Genomic DNA, 17,734 nt, shown 5'->3' with positions numbered 1-17,734 from the left:
GGCAGCTGTGTGCCTGGGGGATCTTTAGGCCACCTATTTACTGATGGGTGGGGATATAATCCCACCTGGATTGCTCTTTGGCCTGAGGCTTCTCAGTGCTGATGGGTGGGACCAGATTTTCCCAATATGGCCACCTCCAGAGAAAGGCATGCTGCTGAATATTCCCAAGAGCTTTGCTTTCAATGCCCTTCCCCTACCATAAGATGCATTCACCCTTGTTTTCCCAGGAGGTCCTCCAAGAACTACAGTCAGGTTTGACCCAGATTCCCATGAAGACTTTGCTTTGCCCTGGATCCCAGTACATGTGAACATCTGTGTGTACCTTTTAAGAATAGGGTCTCAGTTTCCCCCAGTCCAGTGGAGCTTCTGCTCACAAGCCCCACTGGCCTTCAATGCCAGATGCTCCAGGGGCTCCTTCTCCCAGTGCCAGATCCCCAGACATGGGAGTTTGATGTGGGGCTCAGAACTCTCACTCCTGTAGGTGAGTCTCTGTGAACCAGTTAGTTTCATTTGTGGGGCTTTCCACCTGGGAGGTATGAGGTTGTTTATATCACGTAATCGCCCCTCCTACCTCTTGATGTGGCCTCCTCTTTGTCTTCTGGAGTTGGATATCTTTTAATTTTTTTTTTTTTTTTTGTCTTTTTGCCACATCTTAGGCCGCTCCTGCGTCATTTGGTGATTCCCAGGCTGGAGTAGGATATCTTTTTGAAAGTTTCTGGTTGATTTTGGTGAAGATTGCTCAGACTTTAGTTGTGAATTTTGTTGTTTTTAGGAGAGAAGTTGAGCTCCAGTCCTTCTATTCCCGCCATCCTGATCCTATCTCTCCTCCTTTGTCTTTCTTTATGACTTTTTTTTTTGTCTTTATGTGTTTTCAGGGCCTCACCCTTGACATATGGGGTCAAATCGGAGCTGTAGCTACCAGCCTATGCCACTGCCACAGCAACATTGGATCTGAGCTGCATCTGCGACCTGCACCACAGCTCACAGCAGCACCAGATCCTTAACCTACTGAGCAAGGCCAGGGATCAAACCCACAACCTCATGGTTTATAGTTGGGTTCGTTAACCACTGAGACATGGTGGGAACTCCTAAAGTCTATTTTGTCTGATATGAGTATTACAATACCTGCTTTCTTGTCTTTTCCATTTGCGTGAAATATTTTTTTCCATCCTCTCACTTTCAGTTTATGTGTCCTTTCCCCTAATGTGAGTGAGTTTCTGGTAGGCAGCATATTTCAGGCTCTTTTTTTTTTTTTTTTTTATCCAATTTGCCACTCTGTGTCTTTTTATTGGAGCATTCAGTTCATTGACATTTAAAGTAATTATTAGTAAATATGTATTTATTGCCATTTTAAACCTTGTTTTCCAGTTGATTTTATGTTTCTCCTTTGTCCTTTCTTTTTTTTTTTTGTTTGAATTATTTACTTTTATTTTATTCTTGTGTCCTCTTTTTTTTAGTTTTTGTGAATGTATTATTTGGTTTTGATTTGTGGTTGTTCTGGTCTTCAAATATGTTAACCCCTTCCAATATCTGCATGCTTTAGCCTGATAGTCATAGGCTCAATCACATTCTTAAAAAAAAAGAAAAAAAAAAGCAAGATTTTCTTACTTTCTCCACATTTTATGATTTTGATGTCCTTTTTCCATCTTCATATTCATCCTTTTGCTGCTCCTTGTGTTTATCATCACATTTATAATTTTTTTCCTTTCAATCTGTATACCTGCTTATTTAAGTGATTACTTTCCAATTGTGATTTCCTCCATTCTATTTCTTCTTACTTCTTTCCAATTTTGAAGAGATCTTTCAGTATTTCTTTTAGGATGGGTTTAGTATTTATGTATTCTTTTAGTTTTTCTTTGTTGGAGAAATTCCTTATTTCTCCACCTATTTTAAATGATATTCTTGCTGGATAGAGTATTCTAGGCTACAGATTTTTCCCTTTTAGAACTTTGAGTACGTTTTGCCACTCTCTTCTGGCCTGTAGTGTTTCAGTAGAGAAATCAGCTGATAGCCTCTGGGGTTTCCTTGTAATTAAGTCTTTGTTTTTCTCTTGTTGCCTGTAGAATCATTTCCTTATCTTACTTTTGCCATTGTTGTTATGGTGTGTCTTTAATTGCCCCTGTTTGGGTTCAACTTGTTTGGAGCCCCTGTTTTTCCTGTATCTTGATATCTGTTTCCTTAAGATTTGGTGGTTTTCAGCTGTAATTTCTTCAAATATGTTTTCAATCCCCTTTTCTTTTTTTTCTTCTTTTGGAATCCCTGTTATGCATAGTTTGTCCCACTCTATATTATCTAATAGAACTCTTATATTTCTTTCTTTCTTTTTTTTTTTTAACTTGGTTTTCTGTCTGTGTTCCTGCCTGGGTGATTTCCATTATTCTATCTTCCAAGTCACTGATTTCATTCCTCTGCATTATTCATTCTGCTCTTCAATGCCTTTAACTTAGGTTGCATCTCTGCAAATGAGTTTTCTAATTTTTCTTGGCTCCTCATATTTTCTAGTTCCTTTCTAAAGTAATCTGTGTTACTGTTTATATCTGCTCTTAATTCCTTCACATTCACCCTTAATTCCTTGAGTATTTTCACTATTTCCTTTTTGAACTTGGTGTCTGTTAGACTGTAGAGGTCTATTTTATTGTTTGCTCCTTCAGGGGAATTCTCCTGTTCTTTTAACTGGGAATGTTTCCTGAGCTTCTTCATTTTCCTTATATTTTTCTTATTTTGTGAGTTTAAGGAAAACAACTAATGTAATTTTGGAGGGCTATTTATATGTGAGAGCACCCCTGAGTAGTTTGTGAGGGCTTACTAATTTTTTTTTTTCCCCCTAGCATGAGGGCTGCTTTTGGTTTGGATGCTTACTGTCTCTTTCTTCAGTGTGTGCAGGGTGTTTTCCCCTTGATAGGGGGTATGCAGATGTGTAGCCTGCATGCTTCCAGGGAGATTGAGGCAATGAGAAGAGCCTGTAGCCAGTGCCTGGTTTCTGGGCCTTTGACAGTGGCAAGGACCTGTGAGGAAGCAGCACAGTTTACTCCTGGTTGCAGGGCCCTGGGATGTTGCAGTGGCCCTTAGGCAGGTGTAGATAGTGCCCAAAGCCTTTGACTTGGCAACAGCAGGGTGTGTGCATTCCTAGGGGAGTGTGAGAAACAATGGGTGGTGCTTGGTTGTAGTCTCCTCCTCTGCCGCTCCCCAGATACCCCTGAGGTGATTGGGGCCTCAGGTCATGCCTGTTCACAGACCCCTAATGGTGGTGGGCCATGCCCATCTCTGGAATTTGAAATGGCTGTGGCAGTTTGCTCCCACCACCTGTAGCCCATGGAAGAAGCTCTCTACCACCCATAACCCATGCAAGAGGCCCTCTGCCACCCCAGAGCCCACTTGTGCACAGAGAAAAATATTCCAGTGGTGGTCTTGCCCCTCCTCCTCTCACTGTCCCCAGCAATGGTGCCTTGCTTCTCCCGAGGGCCCAGGCTTCCTCCCACACTCTTCTGTGGCATTCTGTGCCCTGCCTATAGCATACTGCTCCCCAGTTCCTCAGGCTGTCTCCACATAGCCAACCCTAGTCCTCTGTCTGGAACCAACTTCCAAAGTCTGAGTCTCAGAGCCCAGCCCCCTCTGGAATGTCGGCCTGTGGTGTCCAGGGGAGGTGGTACCAATGGTCTGTGTAGCTCTTTCTCTACTTTGCCTTCCTCAGTCTGGCTACTGCACTTTTTTCTGAGGCTTGTGGTTTCCTCTTCATCTCAGCTGATCTCCCCATCAGTTAGGTGGCCTCCCAGAGTGTGGAATCCTTTCCTCTTTCACAGCTCCCTCTCAGGAGTGCAGGTCCCATCCTGATTCCTTTTATTTCCTCATCTCTTTCTCTCTCTCTCTCTCTTTTTTTTCCCCCCTTTTGTTCTACCCGGTTATGTGGAGGGTTTCTTGCCCCTTCTGGAAGGTTAAGGTCTTCTGCCAGTGCTCAGTAGATATTCTGTGTGAATCATTCTACATGTATATGTTGGTGGTGGTGGTTTTTCTTTTCTTTTCTTTTTTTTTTCTTTTTTTAATGTGTTTGTGGGAGAAGGTGAGTGCCATGTCTTACTCTGGCCTCTTGATCCCTTCTCCCAAACTGGGTGTGTATAACCAACAGAAACCTGTTTCTCCTGGTTCTGGTGGCTGAAAGTCTGAGATTATAGTGCTCACGTGGTCAGGTATGGCTGTCTCCTGGCAGATTTCTCATTGTATCTTTCTTGGTGGAAGGGGCAAGAGAGCTCTATAAAACATCTTTTTTAGGGCACTAATACCGTTCATGAAGGTTTTACCCTCATGACCTAATTTTCTCCCAAGGGCCCCACTTCCTAACACTGTCAGCTTTGGGATTAAGATTTCAGCATAACTGTTGAAAGGGGGTGGAAACACAAACCTTCAGACCATAACAAAGACTTTATAGTTTAGTCAGGAAGTGTATAAAAGGAACAATAAGAACACAGGACAATGGGCACCTAAATTGACCTGAGGGCATCAGGGAAGTCTTTCTGGAGGAGAAAGTGTTCATAGGAATAACTGACAGATAATAGCGCCCATAATGAGGACTCTCAGTTGCCAGTGATCCAGTTCAGATGTCAGTGGAAAGAGGAATTTATCACCATATGGATGATGTCACGTGGATGTCAGGAGGCCTTGCTTTAGATGTAAGTGTAGAGAATCAGTACAGGATTATGTAATCAGGATTCTTGCTCTTTACTGTGCTCTCCCTAACCCTCATCATCTCTTCCACCACTGTCCCTGCCCCTGTTACTCCAGCCCTTGGTCCTCATTTGGTCTCTCTGTCTCAGTCAACTCTTCACTCAGCAGTGGGTGAAGCCACTAGCAGTCTCCAAATCTCATCCTTGTGGCTCCATGGCCTAAAGGCATAGAGCTGGCATATCCACCAGCTCTAAGTAGAAAAATGACCTCCTGATTACTTGCCATGGGCATGTGGAAAGGAAGTTTCTGTGATACGCTGGGCAGGAAGGAGGAGTTGCATCATTGGCCCATCTTTCTCACTGAGATACGGAGATGTTGTTTAATCTACCAAAATCACACAGTGATAGAGGGGGAGAGGCTACCTAAAGAGAAAATGGGAGTGATGGACAAACCAAAACAGGACATGTCTATGCAGTTGTTAATAGTAGCTGAGCACTTTCCATGTGTCAGGCTCTGTGTGGTATACTTTGTGCATATTATCTCACTCAAGCCTCTATTAGCACCTTTGCATTTCTCAACTGATTCTTTCAGTGGGAAAAGAGGTGTGTGTGGCAGTGATCCAATTTGTCTGTTTACAATGCTAATAAGTGTTAGAATAAGATTCACATATGAAATATCTGAAATAAGACAAACCCACACTGAGAGTGGGTAGAATGCTGGTTGTGAAGGGCTATCTATGGGCAGGGGAAAATGGGAGTTGCTGTTCATCAGGCACAAAGTTTCATTTCTATAAGATGTATAAGTTCTAGAGATCCTCTGTATGCCTTGTGTGTTTAGTCCACAACATCTACTCTGAACTTAAAAATTTGTTAAGAGATAGATTGGTTAAGCGTCCTTACTGCAATAAAACAAAAATAACTCAATGCTTCTTTTCAGGCATTTACAATATTCTTAAACCTAGGCTCCAAAGATAGATAAGCATTGCTCAGAGGAAGCAAGAAGTAGACATCTTATGCAGAGGTATCGTTTGGGTAAAGGCCCGGTGGCAGGAGGGATCTGTCACAGCTCAGAAGGACAATCAGCCTAGCATTTCAGGACAGCCTACTAAGTGTGGGTGCCAGTGACAAGGCAGCATGGGTAGCAAGGGACAAGACTGTGAAACCTGTTATATTGTTCAGAGGCAATGAAGTTTTTATTCTGAAGATCTGGATACATGGGAAAGTGTTGAAGAACTTTGTGGAGAGGGGCGACATGACCTGTTGTGTGTCTTCTAAATATCATAAAGGCAATCATGGAGGCGAGAGTGGATGAGGAGCTGATGGAGGGCCTGTAGAAAGTGGGATACATGAGAAAAGTATATCATGTAGATTCAGTAGTGTGATTCTTTGGTTGTAGAGGGAGGCATCTAGGATGACTCTTGCATTTGGGATTCAATGTTTGACTAGTTTAGGACATAGCTAAAAGCGGCAATGACACATTTATAGTGGTTCCAGTTAAGTAGGATATAGAATTTTCTAGCAGGATTTATGAGCCCACTTATAGATAAAAAGGAGAAAAAATTTTAAAAAAAGGAGAAAGGTGTTAATTAGCTCAGTTTTGAAGTTTTGTCACAAGAATACGTTGGTAGGTCAATGGAGAAATGGATCCGTATAACAAGTAAAAATTAAGGAAAAGTTCATGTAAAAACTGTCTTATCATGTTTCGGAGGCTGGAAGTAGACCAGCATTAAACTGTTGTTTGAAACTTGGAAGTAATGGAAATAGTAACTGGGGAATTGTAATAGCAGGTGAAGTGCTAGGAACCTGTCTAGTTTTCCATCTACCTTCCAAGGACATTTGGCTCTTCTACTCCCTGCCCCAACATCATCTTCATACTTGTGATAGCACTTAGCTTGGTCTTATAATTCTGTCTGTTTAGAATCATTTCCCTTCCCGAGCTCTCAAGCCCTTGGACAGGGCCATTCCCAGTAATTTGGATTCTGAGGTCCAGTAATGTGAGGGCCTGGTGGCAGATGCTCAATAAATGTTTAATGGATGAATTGCTTTATTTTATAAAGGCTGAAACTGAGGCATAGTTTTGTTTGTTTAAGAGAATTTTTAGGAGTTCCTGTTGTGGCACAGTGGTAATGAACCTGACTAGTAACCATAAAGATGCAAGTTCGGTCCCTGGCCTTGATCATTGGGTTAAGGATCTGATGTGGCCATGAGCAGATCACAGGCACGGCTCAGATCTCATGTGGCTGTGGCGTAGGCCGGCAGCTGCAGCTTGGATTTGACCACTAACCTGGAAACTTCATGTGCTGCAGATATGGCCCTAAAAAGCAAAAAAAAAAAAAAAAAAAAAAAAAAAAAAATACTGTGTGAGTTGATAAAGTGAGGCATTAACTACTCACAAAACTGAAGTATACTAGTTCCAGATATGTATATTTTTTAATATTGCTTATGAACTATCATGTATTTGTACTTTCTAGAGCTTTGTGTAGGGAAGGGTCTGGACTTCTTCTGGACTCTCTGGGACTGCAAACCATGGTGCGTGGGCACAGGTATGAAGAGTGGTAGCACTTGGGTTTTAGGAGAAGCCATGATAATTTTTTTATACACTCACCTTTAAACATTGTATTTTTCTGCAGGAAATAACAACAGCCTTGAAGCAGACAACCACTTTGAGCCTTCGCCTCGGCCACGGAGCATGCTGAAAAAGCATAACCACAGGGAGGGGAAAGATGGGCAAGGAGAAGATAAGGAAACTGCCCTCCATGAAGAATTAGAGGTGCTTTCTGCACCTCCATACCTCTCAAGGCCAAATGGTAGACAATCAGAAGCTGAGAACAATGCAGTCTCTGAAAATGTTGATACTGAGGTTAGCACTACCGCAGAATTGTGTTTCGTTTTCTTCTTCTTTTTTTTTTTTTTCAGGGCCACACCCGCGGCATATGGAGGTTCCCAGGCTAGGGGTCGAATCAGAGCTGCAGCTGCTGGTCTACACCACAGCCACAGCAACTTGGGATCTGAGCCACGTCTGCACCCTACACCACAGCTCATGGCAACGCTGGATCCTTAACCCACTGAATGAGGCCAGGGATCAAACCCATGTCCTCATGGATATTAGGTTAATTACTGCTGAGCCATGACAGGAACTCCTGAATTGTATTTTGAATCCAGGTTTTTGCATCTGATTATGAGAAAGAATATTTGCCTTCTTGCATGTGTGTGTATGTTTTACATGTTTTCTTCATCACTCGATAGGGAAATAATTTTAAGTTTTTAAATAAATTCTATTGGGTCTGAAACTCAATTGTATGACAACAAAGGCATAGCATTACTTTACGTACTTCTAAGAAAGAAGAAAACTCCTGATTAAGCTCTAATACACCGGTTGTTAGAAGATGCATCGAATTTTAGAGAAAGTAAAATGTAGGGAAAAAATGTTGCCCATTTGAATCTATGTAACGCTTGAATTGCAAGAATTTTTATTTACATATCTTTGAATTGTAGAATGTATGGCTAAAGATAATATGGACAGTGTCATTTTATTCATTTGATTTTATTCACTCAGCAAATGTGTATTGAATGTTCATGGCACTATCCTTTATTTTGGGAGATAGGCCAGAGTGGCAGTAGATGCGATCCTTCAGGATTTCATCAGGAAATTGACTGTGTATTATCGTTGGGGAAGAGCACTCCGCCCCCCTGTATTTCCATCTCACTATGATTAGAGAACTTCCACCTCACACTTCAGAAGTGCTAAGTATGGGAAGAACATCCTCCTCCATAATCTCCTTGAGCAGATCAGAGACAAGGAGCTAGGCTTCTTTCTTCTCCTGACTCCTCTGTGGTTCTGATCCAAGGATCTGCTCCCCGGGAGGTGGTGCCACAGAGGCCAGAGGAACCCCTTTGTGTCACGATTAAATAAATGGATGAACTTCTTAATTCAGACCAGAATCGTGAGCACTGTTGCTGATTCCGGTTCTGTCCTGTGGGTCAGCATTATCGGTAAAGCTGGCTATTTGCTATAAATCTCTGTGACTGCAATGTGCTATGTCCTAGTTCATTCTGAAAATCGGGAGAAGAAACAAGGATGTTAGTAAAAACAAGTAATTATTTTATATTTAATAAAATTAGCTGGCCAAGTAGATACTATGTTAGTTCATTGTAGCTGCCATAACAAATTGCCACAAACTACCTGTGTTAGAACAACAGAGGTGTATTCTCTCAGTTCTCTGGGTCAGATGTCCAAAACCCGGTGTAGACAGGTCCACATTTCCTCTGAAGTCTCCAGGGAAAAACCCTTCCTTGCAGCTATGTCACTCCAATCCCTGCTTCTGTTATGACATTGCCTCCTTCCCTGGGTCCCTGTGTCTCGCCTCACTTTTCTCTAAAAAAGACACCATTCATTTGATTTAGGGTCTACTCTAATCTAGTATGTTCTCATTTTAACTAAGTCCATCTGCAAACACTTTATTTTCAAATAAGATCACATTCTGAGATTCTGGGCAGACATGAATTTTGAAGGAACACTCTTTGTACTGGTTGTGATAACACTAATTGCTCTTGACGATGCTTTTCCATGTCCCTTAATTAAATAAAAAAGTATTCCTAAAGTTTTTAAAGTAACATCATATTATGACAAAATTTAATTGAAAAATATCTGCCTGTAATCCCACCATCTGATAACAACTATGTCCATTATTCTTATTTCCTTTTGGGTTGTTTTTCTGAACTTTTTCATCGTATTTGTCATCTTAACATTTATCATGTTGTGTATCATGCTCTTTTTTAAGAAAAAAAAAAATCTCTTAACATTAGGTCATGAATTGTTTCCATGTTGCTGGGTGATCTTGAGACTTGTTCACCTTAATGACTATAACACAGCCCATAATGTAGAGCTGTTATCTTATTGTTGGGTATATTAGATACTTATGTTTTTAATAATCTAAATTTTCCATATTCTTCATTATAAAAATTTTCCTGATTATGCTATGTATCTTCTTTAAGCCTGCCTTCACTGGGACTTCCCATTTATGTTTTGTCCAACTCTTCTCTCTTCTAAATCTATAACCTTTGGACCTAGATGGATCTATTTTCATCTCCATTCAACTATGCTCAAGCCTCTTTAATTTTGAATAAACTCTAATTTGATATTGTACCTCTCTCTCTACTGCCTTACCTTCCTGCAGATGTCACAGCTAGATATTATAAGGGTGACATTTTTTTTTTCTTTCTTGCTATATGTTCACTTTCCAATTTTCCTGTGTGTGTGTAAGATGATACACACATGTTTATATTTTTAATTAAACATATAATTATACATTAAATTAACTCTGCATTCCTGACATAAAATCTAGTTGATTGCATATTTTAGTGTGGGATTTGATTTCTTTTTCTTTTCTTTTTTTTTGTCTTTTTAGGGCTGCACCTGCGGCACATGGAGGTTCCCATGCTAGAGGTCTAATCGGAGCTATGGCTGCCAGCCTACGCCAGAGCCACAGCAATGTCAGATCCAAGCTACGTCTGCAACCTACACCACAGTTCACGGCAACACCGGATCCTTAACCCACTGAGTGAGGCCAGGGATCTAACCCGCAACCTCATGGTTCCTAGTCAGATTCATTTCCTCTGTGCCACCACAGGAACTCTGGATTTGATTTCTTAATATTTTCTTAAGACTTGTACATGTATGTTTATGGAGGCTATTTGTCTATAATTTTTTTACTTACAATGGAATATACGAAGATATGAGTGTTATCAGGCATGAGTATCATATGTATGGGGGGATGCCTCTTCCACCTTTCTTTTCCTTTTTTGGGGGGAGGGGGGTGCTACACCTGTGGCATATGGAGGTTACTAGGTCACAGCAGTAACCTGAGGCACAGCAGTGACTATACTATATCCTTAGCCCACCGAGCCATTAGGGAACTCCCCCTCTTTTACTTTCTAAAAGTTTGTTTAGTATGAAACCAGTATCATTTTGAACTTAATTGAGAAAATTCACCAGTGAAATTATCTGGGCCTGGAGTTTTCTCTGTGGGAAGGTCCTGGTACTAAATTTTTTTTTCAATAGGTATTTTGGTATATAGATTTTCTGCTTCATCAGTTTGGTAATTTATTTCTGTTTAGAAATTTGTCCTCTTTATCTGAGATAATGAATTTATAAGCAAAGTTGTTTGTGATATTCCCTTCCTTATCCTTTTGATAACTTACAGTTATCATGATAGTCCATCTTTTATTTCCAATATATAGTTTGTGTTTTCTGTCTTTCTTATTCAATTTTGATGGGCATTGTTCCTTTTGTTTCATTTTGTAAAAACCTTTTTTCTTTTTTTTTTTGTCTCTTTTTGTCTTTTTGTTGTTGTTGTTGTTGCTATTTCTTGGGCCGCTCCCGCGGCATATGGAGGTTCCCAGGCTAGGGGTTGAATCGGAGCTGTAGCCACCGGCCTACGCCAGAGCCACAGCAACGCGGGATCCGAGCCACGTCTGCAACCTACACCACAGCTCACGGCAACGCCGGATCGTTAACCCACTGAGCAAGGGCAGGGACCGAACCTGCAACCTCATGGTTCCTAGTCGGATTCGTTAACCACTGCGCCACGACGGGAACTCCCAAAACCTTTTTTCTAACAACTAACATTGGCTTTGTTTTCTCTATTGTTTATTTATGGCTTCATTGATTTTCACTCTTTATTATTTCTCTCTTTTATTTTCTTTTGGTTCAATTTGCTTACCTTTTAGTTGGAAAACATGTCCATTCTAGGCTGTTCATTAAAACCATTGAAAGTTATAAATTTTCCTCTATGCACTGACTAGAAGCACTCAATTTTTTTTATGCCACTGTTGTCATTACCATTTCTTTACATATACTTTCTAATTTTCCTTGTGATCTCTTTTCTGACCAGTTATTTTATGGTGAATGATTTTATTTTCAAATTTTTGGATTTTCTTTAGATATACTTCTGCATTGGTTTAATTATTAATATCAGGTTAATATTTCCTTTTTAAAATTTCTGTTGGAGCATCAGTAGAATAATATAACAGAGTTTTTAGAAGAGCTAGATGGTATAACCTTCATCAGTATGTTCAGGGCCATAAACAGGTTTTTATGTCATTGAGAGGTAGGTGATTTACAATTTTATTTTATAAATTTTATTATAGTTGGCTTCCAATGTTGTGCTAGTTTCAGGTGTACTGCAGAGTAAATCAGTTATACATATATCCATTCTTTTTTTCCATGTGGGTTATTACAAACTATTGAGTAGATTTTCCTGTGCTATACAGTAGGTTCTTGTTAATTATCTATTTTTTTGTAACAGTGTGTATGTGTTATTTCCATCCTCTTAATTCCTCCCTTCCTCCTTTGGTTTCATCCATGGTGACCATAAGATTGGTTTTGAAATCTGTGAGTTTGTTTCTCTTTTATAAATAAGTTCTTTTATATCATTTTTATTAGATTCCATGCATAAGTGATATCTTATGATATTTGTCTTTCACTGTCTGACTAACCTCACTCAGTATGATAATTTCTGGGTCCATCCATTTTGCTGCAAATGGCATTATTTCATTGTTTTTTTTCTTTTTAGGGCTGCACTTGCGACATATGTCCCAGGCTAGCAATCCATCTAATCTAATTTGTGATCAGAGAATATGTCTTATACAAATTCACATTTTTAAAAATTGAGTTTCTTTTCTTTCTTTTTTTTGATGGCCCAGCCTAAGTGTGTCTTGTAAAAGTTCTATGTGCATTTACAAAGAATGTGTGTTCTGCAAGTGTTGGATATAAAGGTTCTATAATTTCATTTTGATCAAGATGGTTAGTAGTGTTATTCAGATCTTCTCTATTCTTACTGAGTTTTTGTCTAATTAATTAATTGTTTAAAATTTTCTAATGGTCCAACCTAGAGTGTGTTAAAATCTCTAGTTATATTTGTGAACTTTGCTATATGTCCTTTCAGTCCTGTCAGCATTCTGTGCCTCTGTTATTAGATACATACACTTTTATTATTATGTCTTGACCCTGTTTAGCATTATGAAATATTTCTATCTATGGTAATGCTCTATATCTTGCAATTTCTTTTATCTAACTTTTCAGTGTTTTGGTATTTGCATGGTATAACTTTTCTGTAATTTTCCTTTCAAACTATTTGTGTCTTTTTCTTTAAATACCTCATATAATAGCAGTTTAGTATTACTTTTTTTTTTTTGTTTTGCTTTTCAGAGCTGTGCCCCTGGTATATGGAGGTTCCCAGGCTAGGGATCTAATCAGAGCTGTAGCCGCCGGCCTACACCACAGCCACACGGGATCCAAGCCTTGTCTGCAACCTACACCATAGCTCACGGCATCGCCAGATCCTTAACCCACTGAGCAAGGCAACGGATGGAACCCACAATCTCATGGTTCCTAGTCAGATTCGTTTCCACTGCACCACAATGGGAACTCCCTAGTATTACTTTTTAAAAATCATATCTGACAGTCTTTTTAATTGTCCATTGATAAATCCATTATTCCATTTGTGAGTGTTTCATTCATATGCTTTTAATGTAAGTACACTTTGGTCGAATTTGTTATGTTTTCTGTTTATTTCATCCATTTTAAAAATTGATGTTTTTCCTCTATAACTCATTTCCTGCCTTTTTTTTTTTTTCTTCGGAGTTAACACATAAGTTTTAGTTTTCCATTGGATTTCTCTAATGTCTTTTTAGCTGTACCTACTTGCATTACATTTTTAGTAGCTGTTGTGTGGATTAAGAGATGTGTCTATAGGTGATCCCAATACAGTTGACACTTTTTTCACATTTAAATTAGAACTCTTGTCAGCGTAGTTCTGTACACTCCCTCTTCCATCATGCTGGTATTGTCACATATGTTACACCTGCATATGATAGAATTCCCACAATACAGTGTTATAACTTTCTTTAAAAGGCCTTTTAAACTTTTTGTCTTAGACTTTTTAAAGAACTGAAAGAAGAAAATGACAAATATCTATAGTTTTCTTATATATATACACCATTCTGGGGAATCTTCATTTCTTCCTATAGATCCAGGTTACTTTCCAGTTTATATAACTTCAATCTTAAGAACTTATTTTTGCATTTCTTGTGATGTGTATTTGCCAGTAATGGATTCTCTCTGTGTGTTACTTATCTAAGAAATACTTACTTTATCTTCATTTTCAAAAGATGGCTTAGCTGAATATATACTTTTTGGCTGACAGTTCCCTTCTCCTTTCCCCAGCTCTTTATAGGTTTCCTTTGTTCCTGGCCCCTATTATTTCTTTGGGGAAATCAGCAAAAATTTATTTTGCTGTCCTCAGTATATAATGTTTTGGGGCTTTCTGGCTGCCTTCAGAATTTTTTAAAATCTTAAAAGATCTTAAACATTTTGTCCTTTCTTTGAATTAGAACAGTTTGATTACAAGGTACCTAGGTGTGGTTTTCTTTGTATTTATCCTGCTTGGTTTTTGTTGAGTTTTCAGGATCTGTAAACTAATACTCTCCATGAAAATGGTAAATTTTTTTTAAAAAATTCTATTTTATTTTTCTTTCCTCTTATTTGTACATGTGCATTGAAATTTCTGCTATCTCACTGATTTCTAAAGTTCTTTCATGTTTCTTCAATTTTTTTCCCTTCATTTTCTTAGACTGAATAATTTGTATTTGCTGTGTTTCAAGTTCAGTGCCCTTTTCTGCCATCCCTGATCTGTTAAGTCTCTCCAGTGACTTTTTTTTTTTTATTTCAGTAGTGTTCAACTCTAGAATTTACATTGGTATTTTTTTTAAATCTCTCATAATGAGATACTACATCTCTTTAGCCACTATGTACACATTTCTCATTAAGTGCTTGAACATATTTATAATACTTTAAAGTTATTGTTTGCTGATTGCAATGTTTGGGTCATCTCTGGATTGGTTACTGTGGATTTTTTTTTTTCATGAGTATGCATCAGCCATTTTCTGTTACTTTACTTATTTATTATCTTGATTGAATACTTGGCATTATGAATGATATGGTGTAAAGATTCTGGATTCTGTTATGTTCCTCTGAACATGTGTTCTAGCACATAGATATTATGGCTAGACTCAAATTCCAGCTCTCTCTCCCTTGCCAAGGACAATGACTGAAGTATATCTCTGCTTATTTTTTTACTTTCTAGCTACTGTGATTTTATAGGTCCCTCTGAGGCTTTTCTCATGCCATGGATAGATAACCCAGGGGTTTGAGGTGGATATTATATGCAGATTTCAGAGTTCATGCCATGTGCAGCTCTTCTCCAAATTTAACAACTGATCTTCTAGTCCTAAACTCTACCCTTATTCAGTCCAGGAAGGCAATAGCCTTCTACTACTTGAGCTGCACTGTTGGTGAAGTTTCCTCAGAAAAAAAGCTACTGAATGTATCAGCCTTTCTGCCATCTTCTCAGATGGTTTTTCTCTGTTACTTTTCACATAGAATTTTCTTTGCAGACTTTTAGAGTGAGACTTATAAAATATTGTGGGAAAGAAAATTAAATTTATTTTTTATGCAACAAAATCAAACTTCTCTCATCATATCATCACCTACAGACTAGAGTGTTATTCTATAAAATAGAGATGTTTAAACATACAAATATAATTATTTCAGATACAGTAATAACTTTATTTCAAATGTAATTTTGAAGAAAACTAAAGTGCATGAAATCTATGTACTTTTTAATCTAAAATGTTTGAAAGTAGCTGTCTACTTGGTTTTATAAATTGCTTTAGTTTGTACAACTAATATTTGTTTGAAACTAAGGATTTTTACCTATTATATCTAAACTTTCTTAGAAAGTATATACGTAGATAAAGAGATATCAAATATTTGTCTTAAATATGTATGAGGTTAGATTTTAGAGCGGCAAGAGTTTTCAAAATTGCTAAAAAAACAAATATAAAAGTTTCAGTTAAAGAACTAGAGTAGCTCTCTGTGACCCCTTTTAATGATCAAGACCTCAAGGCTTAGAGTTCCTGTCATGGTGTAGTGGGTTAAGAATCTGACTGCAGTGGCTCGGATTGCTGCAGAGGTGTGGGTTCCACCCTTGGCCCTGGCCTGCCATACTGGGTTAAAGGATCTGGCACTGCTGAAATGCAGGGTTAGTCATAGCTGTGGCTGGGATTCAGTCCTTAGCCCAGGAACTTCCAATATTCTGTGGGTGTGGCCATTAAAAAAAAAAAAAAAAGAAGAAGAAGACATCAAGGCTTGAACGTAAAGCGTGTTATAACCTCCATGACTTAACACTTTTGGTGTTTCAGTGGGAAACTCATAATAATGCAGATTTCAGAATTATGAAGTAGTAATAATAATGTTATTGCTCCCCACAACTCTTGAGAACTAAACTTACATAGAAATGCATTTTCTTTAAATAGGATCCATGTTTACCAAGTCTATCATCATCATCCCTTAAAGAAAGTCTTGGAGATTCCTTTTCACCAGGGTCTGGGGAAAAAGCATTCACCACAGGTGGGCATATCAAATTATTCTATCTTATTTGTGAACTCTGTATTGCTTAGAATGCTATTTGTTAAAGAAACCATAATTTACATACTTATGGGAACAATATATGTTTGTATTTGCCTAAACTTTAATTCTGACTATGTGATTTAATAACCATGTGATTTTAGATGCAGAACTTAATCTCTCAGTGCCTCAATGTCCCCAAGTTGTAATAAGCTTCATAATCTCATAACGCTGTGGTGAAAAATAAGTGATGCTATGCATTTTAGCCACTAATCTAATTCCTGGCATAAGCAGAGCATTTGCTATATGTGAGCTATTATTATGTATGTGTTGCTGCAATAAACCACATGATAGGTAGGTGGACTTTTAGAGTGAGACTAAGCTGGATTTCAATCCAGTAACAACCACGTGAGCAAAGTAGCTCATCTTTCTGACCTGAGTATATTGAGCTTTAAAATGGGTATAAGAGTAAGGTGGTTGTGAGAATCAAATTAGTTAATACATGTAAAGCACTTAGAACAGGATTGGTTATTATGTAGTAAGTGTGAGGTATAAGTAGTACCATTATTTCTTTCCTTAATCCTATGATTACAGCTTAATGAGAGCTAAAGGCATAGCTATTTCTAAGACTGGGATGTGTAACTAACATTTATTAACTGCTTACTGTGTAGTATAACTTTTGTCATTTTACAGATGAGAGAAACTAAAGTACAAAGATATTGGGAAACATACCCAAGGTCAGTGATGGAGCTGTAATTTGAATCTTTGGCTCCAGAGTTCTTGTTCTTTTCACTGAAGACATTGATTAGCAGCTTGAAAGACTCCATTAATGATACTTCGAGTCATGAGTACTCTCCAAATATGAATGTATACTTGGGATTATAAAGTGATATTAAATCCAGCTCACCTAAAAACGCATTCCTTAAAAGTGGCTGTAATGAAAGCCACAGAATTAAGACTTGGACAGTAAGGATACAGGTTTGGCCAGCAGATGGATCCTAGTACAACTGAAAGTTGGTCATCATCAGAGAAAGCACTGATTTTCTGTTGTGCATTTTGAAGTGTGGTAAACTCAGAATAATAGGAGTAATTCTATAAAAGCAAAACTGAGTCCTCCATGCCCTAGCTTGAGCCTGTCCCTTGAGCACTGAGAGGATAAGTGCTAGGCCTTCCTTTGCTGCCTCTTTGGTATTAGAGGCAACACTGCATCTTAGTGGGAATGAAATTCTAGAGGGTGGCTTTATTCTCTGTGTGGTGGACCCTTCTAAAATTGAATGCATTTGTGGTTGTCTTTGCATCTATACAATTTCACAGTTGCATTGCTAGTAACTGTAGTAGTTTTAGAGATCTTGTGCCTCTTGTTCTAGCTGAGAAACACAGGCTTTTGAATAGAATAGATACTGCCATCTCACATCAACAAGTGCTTGTGTGTTTATGGGTTAGGGTAGTTATCCCATCCTATTTACTTAATGTGATATTTTTTATAAGTATTAGCTGTGTCAAATGCTTTAATAGATTTAGTAGCCATTTTTCTTTTTTGTAGTTCACTTGGGAAAAAATTCTATTCAACTTGAATAGGATAATTTTCTCCATATTTTATTTTACAAGA

The 17,734-nt window shown here is 38.5% G+C and overlaps 1 protein-coding gene across 8 annotated transcripts in view; it reads left to right on the top strand.

The window, feature by feature from the left end:
- MAP9 (microtubule associated protein 9) overlaps nt 1-17,734 on the top strand; it is a 56,856-nt gene that overhangs the window by 16,101 nt on the left and 23,021 nt on the right. For 5 of the 8 annotated variants that reach the window (XR_014813755.1, XM_084973886.1, XM_084973888.1 and 2 more), the window contains 2 exons: nt 7,289-7,518; nt 16,035-16,128. Coding sequence is in view for 7 of the 8 variants with exons in the window: in XM_084973886.1 (XP_084830012.1) it covers nt 7,289-7,518; nt 16,035-16,128 (324 nt within the window). In the remaining variant the exon portion in view is untranslated. Of the gene's footprint in view, nt 1-7,129; nt 7,202-7,288; nt 7,519-16,034; nt 16,129-17,734 lie in introns of those variants that run through there. The other 3 variants (XM_084973884.1, XM_084973885.1, XM_084973889.1) reach the window with 1 other exon arrangement.

This window comes from Sus scrofa, chromosome 8 (assembly GCF_054392235.1).
Source record: "Sus scrofa isolate SSC_HxYL_T2T_F1_AM1 chromosome 8, Sscrofa_HxYL_maternal_Yorkshire_Landrace_v2.0, whole genome shotgun sequence".
Classification (NCBI taxonomy): domain Eukaryota; kingdom Metazoa; phylum Chordata; class Mammalia; order Artiodactyla; family Suidae; genus Sus; species Sus scrofa.
The sequence above is the reverse complement of the archived record's forward strand: the minus strand, read 5'-3'. Positions and strand labels throughout refer to the sequence as shown.